General features: G+C 34.0%; 1 protein-coding gene across 1 annotated transcript in view; it reads right to left on the bottom strand.

The window, feature by feature from the left end:
- LOC149539220 (Glycosyl hydrolase family 38 protein) overlaps positions 1–12648 on the bottom strand; it is a 375203-nt gene that overhangs the window by 235638 nt on the left and 126917 nt on the right. Inside the window, exon 20 of the mRNA XM_089800555.1 lies at positions 1058–1105. Coding sequence (XP_089656681.1) covers positions 1058–1105 — 48 coding nt within the window. The remainder of the gene's footprint in view (positions 1–1057; positions 1106–12648) is intronic.

Genomic DNA, 12648 nt, shown 5'->3' with positions numbered 1-12648 from the left:
GCTTATTGCTGTTTGTTCTTTTGCTAACTGTGTAAATTTTTTACCTTCCCTATCTACTCCCAATTGGTAATTGTTGTTGATGGTATATTTATCTCAGTTCCTTTTGGTATTACTGTCGCCTGGGACTGTTCTCCCTGTCAACCACTTAGCAATTGGACATTATTGGTTTCTCTTTTCTCTTGCTGTCCTTATTACCATTTATATCATTTTCTGCTCTTATTCCACGTACTGCAACTGCTAGTCAACCTGTTTGGTATTGTTTTTTAGTTTTATTACAACTCTGTTTGTTTTATTTTTCCCAAATATCCGCTCCTTTCTTCTTAGCGTTGAGGTTGAAGATCTTATGGGTATTGTCTTATATTGTTTTGCTGCTTGCTGGGCAACGTCTTTTTGGTTTTTTCACATCTCCTATCTGCTTGCTTATTTGGTAGATTTCATGCAGACTCTATAGCCCGCATGGCTATTGATAAGGGCAATGACACTTGGTTGCTCGACCAAAGGTCAACCTTTAGTCAGGGGGCCAATGGTCCCTGACCCGTTTGATTTATTGTTTCTTTCAAATGTTTAAATTGAGAAATTTCTTTTAATATGTATTCTCTATTTAATATTTTTCATATTTATTTTATATAATGGTTTAATTATTAATTCTTCTCAATTATGTTTTAAATATATTTATATATATAGACACATGCATGTATATACATATCTATAAGGAAGTAAAACAATAATTTAGATATGAAAAATATGTTCCAGTTTATTATGTATATTTACTTTGTCAATTTATAATGGAAAATTTGATCTTATGAAGATTATGATGGACTCACTTGAGGATTATCAAACTGTGTAGGCTAGTTATATATCTATTATAGTCAACATAGCTAACAAAACACACATATAACAACCATAATCTACATGTTTAAATCCGACAAAATAAGACAAAAATATTACAATGACTAAATTCGACTATAAATGGCTGCAAAGATATATTGAACCATATATTTACAATTTCTATATTTTTAAACCAAATAATAATGACATATATAGAGATTGTCCTTACATTGAATTCCACTTCAACATGTTCTTTGTCCTTGTAAATCCTGGTTATCTGTAATAAATTAATGCACTTTATTATTACAGATACTTGTATTAAGGTAAGCAGCAAAATATCTCTATCTAAAATAAATAAAACTAGAAAATAACACGAAGATTATAATCTACAAGCTTCTGCACACCCATTTACAAAATTATATATTTCTTCAACTTTGATTAATGATGTTCAAAAACAATTTATATTATTTAATGAATAATTAGTATTTTTACTTATATTAGTTCAATTCATTGTAATAGTTGTGATGGAGCTTATAAAAGCAAGTTGGCATAGATTATCTCTCTATTCCAACATAATCTTGGTTATTTTGTACATTTTCAATGAGATGTGACGTGTTAAATAGAGTTTTAGTTAAGAATTAAAGGACTCTGTCCTCAAATATTTTGCTATTGATTCGCTTTCTTTTATTGTCTAATGACAATCCAATGTATTGTGGGCTAACCAAAATAACAATTGGATCAACAAAATCAAATTGCCCAAGGGCTTCTAAGGATTTTATGTAGATGGCTGCCTTTTAATCCATCACCTAAGAAACACACACGTGTATATCAGGCTATGCATGTGAGAACAAAGGAAATTTTGTAATTTACCATGTATGCATTTCAATATTTCTATCACTTGGATTTTAACCACATGACCAAGTTCAGGAATTAACCAAGCCTAATCAACCTCTCTGTTTATCTTTCCATAAGTCGTTGCATTCTCAACTGATCTATAGGAAGATATTTCAACATAGTTATGTACAAAATACTAATTCATCTTACCTTCATTTGTCTTTTATATTTTGATCACCATATCATCATTTTCATATTAACTTAAAGAAAAACTTTTAACTTCTTTCCTGAATGCTTTCCATTCGGTTTAATCTTCATTGTCAAAGTTCACATAACATCAATAATAAAGATATTTTCTATGTAATGTAAAATGTTGTATAAATTGAACACATAGTTATGCTGACTGGGTGGGTAATGAATCAATATAATACTTATTTTTAATCTTTCAAAACTTATTCAATTCAATTATACTGTCATTCTAAATCAGAATGGATGAGCAAACAATAAGTAACACGACAACAGCGGGGTTTATGTGGAAACCCTTGTGTGAGAAAACCACAACAAAAATATTGTTTGTACAAATTTTCTTGTTACAAATTCTATAGGCACCAACCTCTCATTTACTTTGTGAGCATAAACTCACTAGAACCAGCAACCTATCATTCACAATGTATTCCCTAGAGTTACAACACTCTTTTTTAATCTTCAATAATTCCTTTTCCAATTCTGCAATAAAATGATGATAAATTTGCCAAGAAATGATCACAAACTCTTCAGAAAATCTTCTACAAAACTATCAATATCCTTCTCATTGAACGTGCAATTTATCATCTCATTAATGGCCCTTGGTGTATGGTCTAGATTGTCTTTGTAACACAACACACATACTCAATCTCAGACAATTTTTCTTGTATACCATTTCTTATGCCTTTTCATGAAACAGTGCATTCCCTACAAAGACATGTCTCTTTATAAACATTATTCTTTATTAAAACAAGTCACCTTTCATTTTATTGCGCCATTTACAAAATTATGTTTATTGCCTGTCTTTGTATTAATCTCTAATTTATAGTTGCAGACTCCAATATCTCTTTTGTTCCTTTTGAATGTTTGGCAATTTTGTAGAAATCCAGTCTTTAAGAAGCAATACTTTTTGTTTGTGTAATCGCTGTATTTTCCTTCCAATTAAGACAAATCTTGTCATATTTAATTTTTGTCTTATTCAACTCATTTTTTCATTGGTAAAAGATCATTTGTTATATTATAAAGTAAAGTTTTACGATGTATGAGAGATGTCATTCACAACACCATTCTGAATTTTACACTCACTAAGCAATAGCACCAAATATTCGACCACCTGGTATCAGACACAGCAACCAAATACAAAAAGTTGGGTGAGTATACTACAAAATCACCCTTTATGGACCATAGCAACCCATATCAACATTGTGATATCACTACAAAATTCCCATTTCCCCAACCAGCCTACAACTATCTACACTGTTTCAACCCACAAAGACATAACATTTTTAGAGAAAAGGGTGAGGCCGAAGCAAGGAGAATGATAAACCACCTGTCTCACCCATACCACCACCAGTCAATGCCTCATCAATTGTGAGCAATCTACCACCCATCTCCACACAAACAAAAGAGACCACAACAGCACCGCCTACCTCAAAATGATCACCATCTCCACCACGATGTGCGCCACACCCTCGAGCATGACCTCTACGAGGTGCACAACAACTCCTCCAAGTTCTTCCTCGCCCTCCTCCCTCATGATATTTGCCTCTGTAGCCATCGATACCTTTACAACCACATCCCCAAATAGCTCCACTTCTCCATCCTTTGACATTCTATTTCCTCTAGGATACCTGTTAATCTCAACTGAAGCAAATCTGGGTTCATTTGGCTCTTGGCTATCCCTACTGCCAATTCAAGCTCCCAATCATGGACGAAGTCTGCCAATAGCCCATGCCCTCCTTACTTCTTGACAGCTTGTCAAAAGGTTCCCTAAACTCCTGTGAATGAGAAATGGGTGCACCCATGGGCAAAACCCTGGAAAACCCAACCAATCATCTTGTGTAGCCACACACCTTCAACTAGGCACTGCAAAACTAAGGATTTCGTTAAGCCCTACCCTCCATTCTAGTCACACACCTTTCTCCAATGCACTTCACTTCTTTTGATCCAAATTATAAACCCCATGTGCAGAATAGATAGCAATGTCTGAATTCTTCCTCCATCAAAATTGTGATACTACATAATCCTTCCATTACAACAGCCAAATGATGTTAGGGAAGAAATGATGGGTCGAAGAAAATACAATACATTCTTGAACTGCTCTTCTATCAATAAGTCCCATTAATCTCCATGGTGTCAATCCCTTGGATTGACACAAAAGGATCAATTATTTCTTACACAAGAAATCACGTTTATTTAATTGATAACATAATATCAAATATTCGCATCTCCTTATAATTAAACATAACATTATTTTCAAATGATCATATTCAAATATTTACAATTCAAATAATCATAATCAAATATTCACAATTGCCAAAAATATATTATTCAAAATATAATCAATAATTTCATCTTACCATATCTTGGCTTACTACGTGAGGTCCATTCTTATTCGACTCCCCTTTAAACCCTTTCTCAAACCACATCACCATTCATGCCATTAACTGTGGCAGATTATTCGTTCATATTAATGGTGGGTTACAGTAGTTGTGCAAGTTGTTTAATGTTTCAACTCTTTCTTTTTGTTTCCTTGGTATAATGTGTATGGTCATGAAATTGAGTTCATTTGTTGTCGTTATTATCCACGTGGTATGATGTGTCTATTAGTTCTCTGTCACCTTCAATGGTTTCAAACATATTCAATTTGAGCAATTCCGAGCATTGCCAGGTGGACTTCACTTTTATATCTTTTTCCTCCTCCATTCTCAATACAAATGATATCGTAGGCATCAGTTCATTACCCAATATGCCTACCACGTGCACATTTGAAATTTTATCCTCTGAAGATATTTCCTGTCATCTCCATCCCCCTGTCTGCTTTGTTCTCTTGTTTTAATTTCCCCAATATACGAGTTTCTCTTTTTTTGATGCATTTTCATGGTGGTAGTAATGTTTTATAAAAAATCTATTTCCTATCCTTTTTTTCCCTTATTGAACCATGTCCTTCTCATCTTTATATGTTGAGGTCACCTGTAGGGACCAAAGTAACGAGAATCGGAATCGTATCGGAATCGGCATGGCCGAATCGAATCGTGAATCGGGGGTGAATCACCGGTTAATCGGCAATGAATTGGCAAATTTGAAAAACCCTTGAAATGTAGAGATTTTAACAATTTAAGACTTATTTCATGCACCCTTTATTGAATATAACTTAAACACACTATAACATCATCAAATAAAAGTTAAAACTTAACATACATAAACATGAAATATAAAATCCATCACATACGTAACTATGTTATCATTATGTACTAAAATGAAAATTGTAGGCTAGCTGAAGTAAATAAAAATCAAATGATCATAATGATTCAAATCATAGAATGTATGCAAGATGAAATCATAAAGATCTATAAGACAAATCATAAATGTATGTATAAATCTAAGATGAAGATCCATGAAAGTTTAAAATGTATGTCTATCAGTGATTCAGTATCACTATCAATATCTATACAGTGTAAAAAATATATAAAAACAAGGCTCCAGCTCAAGCCTCTTCTTCTCTCTCACTTTCCCTCTCTTCTACTCATGCTTAACAAATAGAAGGCCCTTTAGGGTTATAACAAAGAGAAAAGGTCAAAAAGAAAGTAAAAAAATCAAGTTATTTTTTTTAAATTTACAACTCCATACTTTTCTGGCCATAGGCGTTTTCTTGCCGATTTTTTCATCCGATTCATGCGATTTGTTTGATGAATCGCCGATACTAGCGATTCATGCAATTCATCCAAAAAAATTGGGTGTGGCGATTCCCGACTCCAAAAAAATCGCCCACCTTGAATCTTATCGCTGAATCGCCGATTCACGCGATTTTCGAGCGATTCTCGTTACTATGGTAGGGACAGATCACGTCCCTATGTAATAAATCTTGCCTTTATGAGCGATAATCATATATTTAGATATTTTTGTTATAACATCCATATGTTATATAGTCTTAAGTTGATATGATTTGATAAGATATATTTAATAATATAATTATTTATCTAATAAACCTTGTAATTTGTCTTTGATTATTAACTTAATACATTTAATGTATATTTATTCTACTGATATAATAATTAGTCCATTATTATATACATATACATATAGTCAATTACAAATAGAAATATCAATATTTTTTGATACTAGAGGGAGTATTACTATTCTTTGCCATGCTAACTACACTTGTGTTATCACAGTGTATGATAAGAGGCTCAGTAAATTCAACTCCAATACCCTTCAGCATTTGCTTCATCCGAGTTATCCAATTACAATTATTTCTTGCTGCTACATATTTTGCCTATGTTGTATTCTATGAAATACAACCCTATTATTGCTTAGCCAAGAAACCAATCTTCTCCCCAAGAAGAATGCTCCACCATTGCTGCTCTTTCTAACATCTACACTTCTTGCCCAATTAGTATCAATGTATGCACAGTGTGAAATTATGTGATTTGTTATACCATAACCCATAATCTAGAGTTTCTTTAAGTATCTAAAAAATATTTTTTCTACTACGAGATGTGTCTTGTTAGGATCTGCTTGAAGTCTCATCACAATTCCAACTACATTAGCTATATCACATCTAGTATGTGTCAACTACTATAATCCACCAATCATAGATGTGTATCTTGTTTGTTCTACACTAGGGGATTTGTCATTGCTTGATAACTTACATCCAGTCACCATAGGTGTTCCAATAGGTTTACAATTTTCTAATCCAAATCTCTTCAACAAATCCTTAAGATATTTAGCTTGTGATATAAAATTCTCATCTTTATTATGAATAATCTGCAATCCCAAGAAGTATTTCATCTCATCAATCATACTCATCTCAGATTCTTTCTTCATTTCTTCTGAAAATGTCTTGCTAACTTCATCATTACCTCCAAAAATAATGCCATCCACAAATACTACAACAATCATCAAACCATCCTCATTCTCTCTCAAATACAAATTACTATCTGCATTACCTTTCACAAATCCCAAACAGATAAAATATTTATCCAATCTTGCATACCATGCTCTAAGTGTTTGTTTCAATCCATATAATACTTTCTTGAATCTACAAATCGTATCTTTTTTCCTTGTTAAAGGAAAGTCATCAGGTTGTTGAATGTATACCTCCTCTTCAAGTTCTCTATTCAAAAATGCTGACTTTAACATCCATTTGATAAACTTTGAAGTTCTTGTTAGCTGCATATGCCAAAAACATTCTAACTGCCTCTGATCTAGCAACATCTGCAAAAGTTTCCTCAAAATATTCTTTCTCACAACTTCACCTTGTTCATTCATCTTGTTTCTCAATACCCATTCAGTTCCAATAACATTCTTATCTTTAGGTCTAGCAATCAATTCTCAAGTTTTGTTCTTTTCAATCTTCTCTAATTCCTCTTTCATAGCTTTTATCCATAAATCATCTTTACAAGCTTCATCAACATTCTTAGATTCAACTTGAGATATCAAACACAATACTTCACTAACCCTGATTCTAGTCATAACTCCTTTGTTTACATTTCCACTGATTTGATTCATAGAGTGATCATTTGCAACATTCCTATTAGGTGTTGCCTGTTCAACTCTGATTTATGCTCTTTGTTCTGATCTAGGGTTCAGTTCTTGGTTTTTCTCTTTGTTCTTCTCTTTGTAACTCAATTTCCAAATCATTGTCAGTTTTATAAAAAATTCCTACTCAACATTCTAATTGTTAGTCCTATGATTAGTCTCTTAATCAAAATCATAATGAAGTATCATTTCTTGAATTCTAAACTTTTCATCAACTCTCACATCAGTACTTTCAATAATGGTTTTCAATCTCTGATTAAAATATCTATATGCTTTAACTCTTCAATGAATATCCAAGAAACATTCCTTCGTCACTGTTAGAATCAAAATTCCCAATATCATCATCTCTTTTAATATAAAACTTGCTTCCAAAGATTCTAAAGTATTTTACAGTAGATGCGTGTCCAAACCAAAGTTCTTAAGGTGTTTACCAGTGCCTTGTCTAATCTGAACTCTGTTCATAGTATATACTATGGTGTTCACTAGTTCTCTCTGAAAGAATTCTGATACATTATTCTGAAACATCATTGCTCTAGCTGCTTCAGTTACTAATCTATTCCTTCGTTCTACTATCCCTTTCTATTGTAGAGTCTTAGAAGCTGAAAGTTGGCTCTTTATACCATTACCCTAACAGAAGTTGTTAAATTCATTTGAAATAAATTCTCCACCTCTATATAATCTTAAACACTTAATATTCAAACCAGATCCATTCTCAACTCTACTCTTAAATATCTTGAATTTCCCAAATGCTGCAGATTTCTCTAAGAAATGCTACCCACATCATTCTAATAAATTCATCAATAAGAAACATAAAGTACCTTTCACCACTAAAAGCTCTTATTATTGTAGGGCCGCTTAGATCTATATGTACAATCTCCAACTTCGCTGAAGTTGTAAACATTTTTCTTGAAAATGATATTTTCTTTTGCTTTGCCAACACACATTCCTTGTAAATCATATTGGAAGGTTTCACAATCTTAGGCAAATCTCTAATTGCAAATGGTGGACTGAACTTCACAATATTATCAAAGTTAATATGACAAAATCTCTTATGCCACAGCCAACTATCATCCACTTTGAAACATGTCATCTCAATAGGGTTCAACTGAAAAACATTACCTCTTGTTCTTGTACCAATACCAATCAATATGTCATACTTATCATTGATAATACAAGTCTTCTTTATAAACAGCAACCGATATCCTTTGTCAACAAGTCATCCAACACTCAAAAAAATTATATTTCAATCCATCCACAAAGTAAACATCCTCAGTGTCAATCTTTCCATCAAGAGTAATAGATTTCCTTTGCTGTGGCATGCTGCACTATTTCCAACTCTAAATATTCCTCAATCATAACTATTGAATTCAAAAAATTTGTTCATATCTCCAATCACATGAATCCAACTCTGCAATCTAGACTTCTTTGCATAACCATCACCTTCAAATATCTTCTATAATATAATCCAAACTTCATGTGCAAACTTTAAAATTTTTACCTCTGCATATTCTCATATAGGAAGAGCTACCAATTGTACTTCCTTAGCAAGCATGTTCTGCGTGAATAGATCTTTTTCAGTTTGTTCATAGGACTCAAGCTTATCTTCATCTACTATGTCCTTTTTCAGTGTAACCAACCAAAATTCCATAAACATGCACATTAGATGAGTCTTCATCTTCTTCTCCAATTGTAATAATTTACTCCATCAAACTTTGGATGTTCTTTCCTAAATAAGAAGCCATGGGTCTCCTCAAGCCGTTAAACTTTTCCTTCAACAACTTGATGCTTTGAGATAACTAAGAGGAGAGTGCAGGGGGGTTGCATCATTTATGTATTTAAAACAACTCTCAATATCTTTATTAATTCTAAAACATGTAATTCAAAGATGCAACAACCATAGAAAGATGACTATGCACAATAACAAAAGATATGTTAACTAGGGAATCCCTTGATTAGAGGGAAAACCTCGGTGGGAATGATGCCCACAAGATGATGTACTAATATAAAAGTTCCTTGTGAAAGAATGGACTCTGTTAGAAGCCAACGAAAAACAATCAGTTCATGTGAGTCTGTGTTAGAAAGGCTTTCAATCCCTGTTAAGAGATTACAACCCTGTTAGGAGTTCTGCCAACTATGTAAGGAGTTGAAATGAGGACAACTGAACCAACTATTCAAATAGCCTCTGACTGTCTTCACTAAACAATCTTCAAGATAACTCACCCAAGTTTTTGAAATCACTAAACAACTTCTTTGCCAATACAGTTCCTTTAAAGCTCGTAGTATATCCTCAACATCAATCTTTTCTCTGATCAAACATAATTCACATCCAAAGCTTGCATAACATAATATCCAACCACACTAGATCACTTGGACAATTCACCACAAGCAAACAAACTTTCCTTTATACCAAGTCCTAACAACTGATTGATTCATCCTTGAGGCTTTCTCAATTTACAAAGAATAGTATAGGACCTCATTAAGATGTTGCAATACACGTTATATTACGATTAACAGTTCCCATAAAGGATTTAATAGTAATTGGCTTGTTGGGAAAAACACGTTGAACAGTGTGATGTCCCTGTTTTGGCGAGTCTCTGCAAATGATGGAGTTAGCTCATCATAGCGGACCTCATGAGCTATCATGGTGATTTGGGGGTCCCAGTTGTGGATTTACTATTTTTAGTAAGCCTATTTTTGGCATTGTCATTTTAGCAATGTATTGGGTGGCTCTGGCAGTTGGCTGTCACATGTGGTGGATATGGTCATTGATTACATGAGCTTGTATTTGTCAATTAATTACTAAAATTGGACTATTATAAAAATATTTTATTATTTTAATAATGATATTAAGAGATAATGTTTAAAAGAGTTGTATTCGAAAGTTCATAAGCTGAGTTCGTTTGGAAACTTCCAGAGTTTCTAAAGATGAATTCTTTTGGGGAACTTTTGATGATAAAAATGGGCTCATTTCATACGAAAGAGCATGCTTGATTATTTAATTGCTTTTGTTGCCTTTGTAGCTTTTTCTGAGTTCTGACATTTTGTGGCAATTGCTGAAGTATAATGGTTGAGTCTGAGAAGTTCATGATAATTGTGCTTAAGTATACAATTGGCCAACATCTATTGTATTTGTTGTAGCTAAGGAGAATAATATTGATTATTATATTGACTTTATTGAGCATCTGGCTGAGTGTTTAAAAAGTCAAAGAATTCTGAATTTGATGATTGCAAACCATGTTGAGGTATATAGTTTGCAACTCTCTCGTATTGTCCTTTCCATGTCTATGGAGAAGTAATCATTGGTTGTGGCTATCGAAATTGGTGAAGGAAACAATTGTCTTAATCCTTGAAAATTATGAGGCTGACTGGGAGGTGCAATTTTTGTTATTAAAAAATAGTAGTAAACACCTAATCAATGTCATGAGTTGGAGGTTCAATTTGTGGTTGTAGAAGAGTGGACAGCACATTGTTAGCACCCCTCTGTTTGCAGATCAAAGGTTTTGTATTTTTCCTTAGACCTGCAACTCAAATTACAGCCCTAAGATTATTCTTTGTGGGCCTGCGATCCATTTCATATGCCCAGCGATTTGTGTGGGCCAGCATTTCATAGGAGAGAAATGGCATCCAATTCATTGTGTTGATTGTGCACTATAATGGGTTTGTGTTTGGCATCATGCTGATTTAATTAATCTCCAGGCCTGATCGATTTCTAGTTTGTGAGATTGTGGAGCTAGGCTTTGCAAAGGAAATCAGGTTCCTCTGAAAAAATTTGTAACTTTTTTCCTATATGTGAATAAGCAATACATGTAGTTTGGTAATAAAATTTAGTTGGAAAATCTATATTTGCATTTCCATTATTTCATTAGAGCTGTCAATTATTCCAGAGAAAAATTCAAAAAAGTATATGTTGCAAAAAATAACAAAAAAATGAAAAAACATCAAAAAATACACAAAAAATATTTTTGCTTCAAGATTACAATTTAAGACTAGTTCAGCTCATTACAATGGTATCAAAGCGGTTTCCTTTGCACCTACAGAAATTGGCCTCAAAAGTATTCGGTCAATACTTTGTTAGAGTTGCAGGCAATTTTTGATTTATTATCTTATATTCAATGACATGAGTGATCATAGGAGATTTATGTTAGGTATGCACTATACTCAAAGAGGTCGTACCACTCCACCTAGGGAAGGTGAACCTGAGATACGGTTTGGTTCTGTTGGTAGTCCGGGTGGTTCAGGTGGTTCAAGAGTTGGAAATGTTGATGCAGAGATTAACAGAGAGGCTATGTAGACATCCAGGAACCTAGCAGCCAGACGACAACAAATGACAAGTGTACTGTAGTAGTGTTTAACACTCTGCAACAGATAGCACTTCATGGAGGTCGAAGTAGGGAGAGAGTTCGAGATGTTTATGTTAATTCTCATAGATCTCAAGTCGAGGATAGAACTTGAGATGGTCATAGGTACAAAAGTGCAGAATGAGTTCGAGTTGACGATCATGGCGGGTTAGCTAACAAAGTTGACATACATATTGGCACTCATGATAGGCCTTAGAGGCCAACATTTCTGAGACATGAGGTGGATGCGGTCAGTGTTGAGTCTGAGGCCGCTCCTTTTGCTAGTGACATGGTAGCACACTTTGTGGAGTGAGATGCTTTACCACAGCTGATTAAAGATCATTTGAATTTTACTAAGAACCTGACTCAAAAACGGGAGCCATCTAGGGTGAGGCCAGCACCTGAGAAACAGAGGCCTCGACAGACTAACTTACAGCAAGTTGCCATTAAGATGATGTTGGAGCACTTTGATGCTACTAGGAGAGTTACAACTCAAGCTTGGATCCATAAGCTTGACACATATTTGGCTCTACGTCCTATGTCAGAGGTGGACACTATCAGATTTGGAGTGTTGCATCTAGATGGACATGCCCATGACTAGTGGTATCATGTGTTAGTTTCTTTGCGACATGATTATATTACTTCCTATCAGGAATTCCTGGATTGCCTAATCTAGAGATTTTATAGGAAGCATCCAGAGGTGTACCTCCATGAGTTGGCTTAGTTGAAACAGTCTAGGGGATTGGAGAGTTACATCAATGAGTTCCACAGGCTTCCAAATATGGTTTATGATATTTCGAAGCGCAGACAAGTGATGTTATTTATGGAAGGATTGACTAAGCCACTCCATGAATGCATGAAGTCA

This window comes from Cupressus sempervirens, chromosome 9 (genome assembly GCF_028749045.1).
Source record: "Cupressus sempervirens isolate cs-2001-9-10 chromosome 9, ASM2874904v1, whole genome shotgun sequence".
Classification (NCBI taxonomy): domain Eukaryota; kingdom Viridiplantae; phylum Streptophyta; class Pinopsida; order Cupressales; family Cupressaceae; genus Cupressus; species Cupressus sempervirens.
Note: the sequence above shows the minus strand (reverse complement) of the source record. Positions and strands in the feature narration are given on the sequence as shown.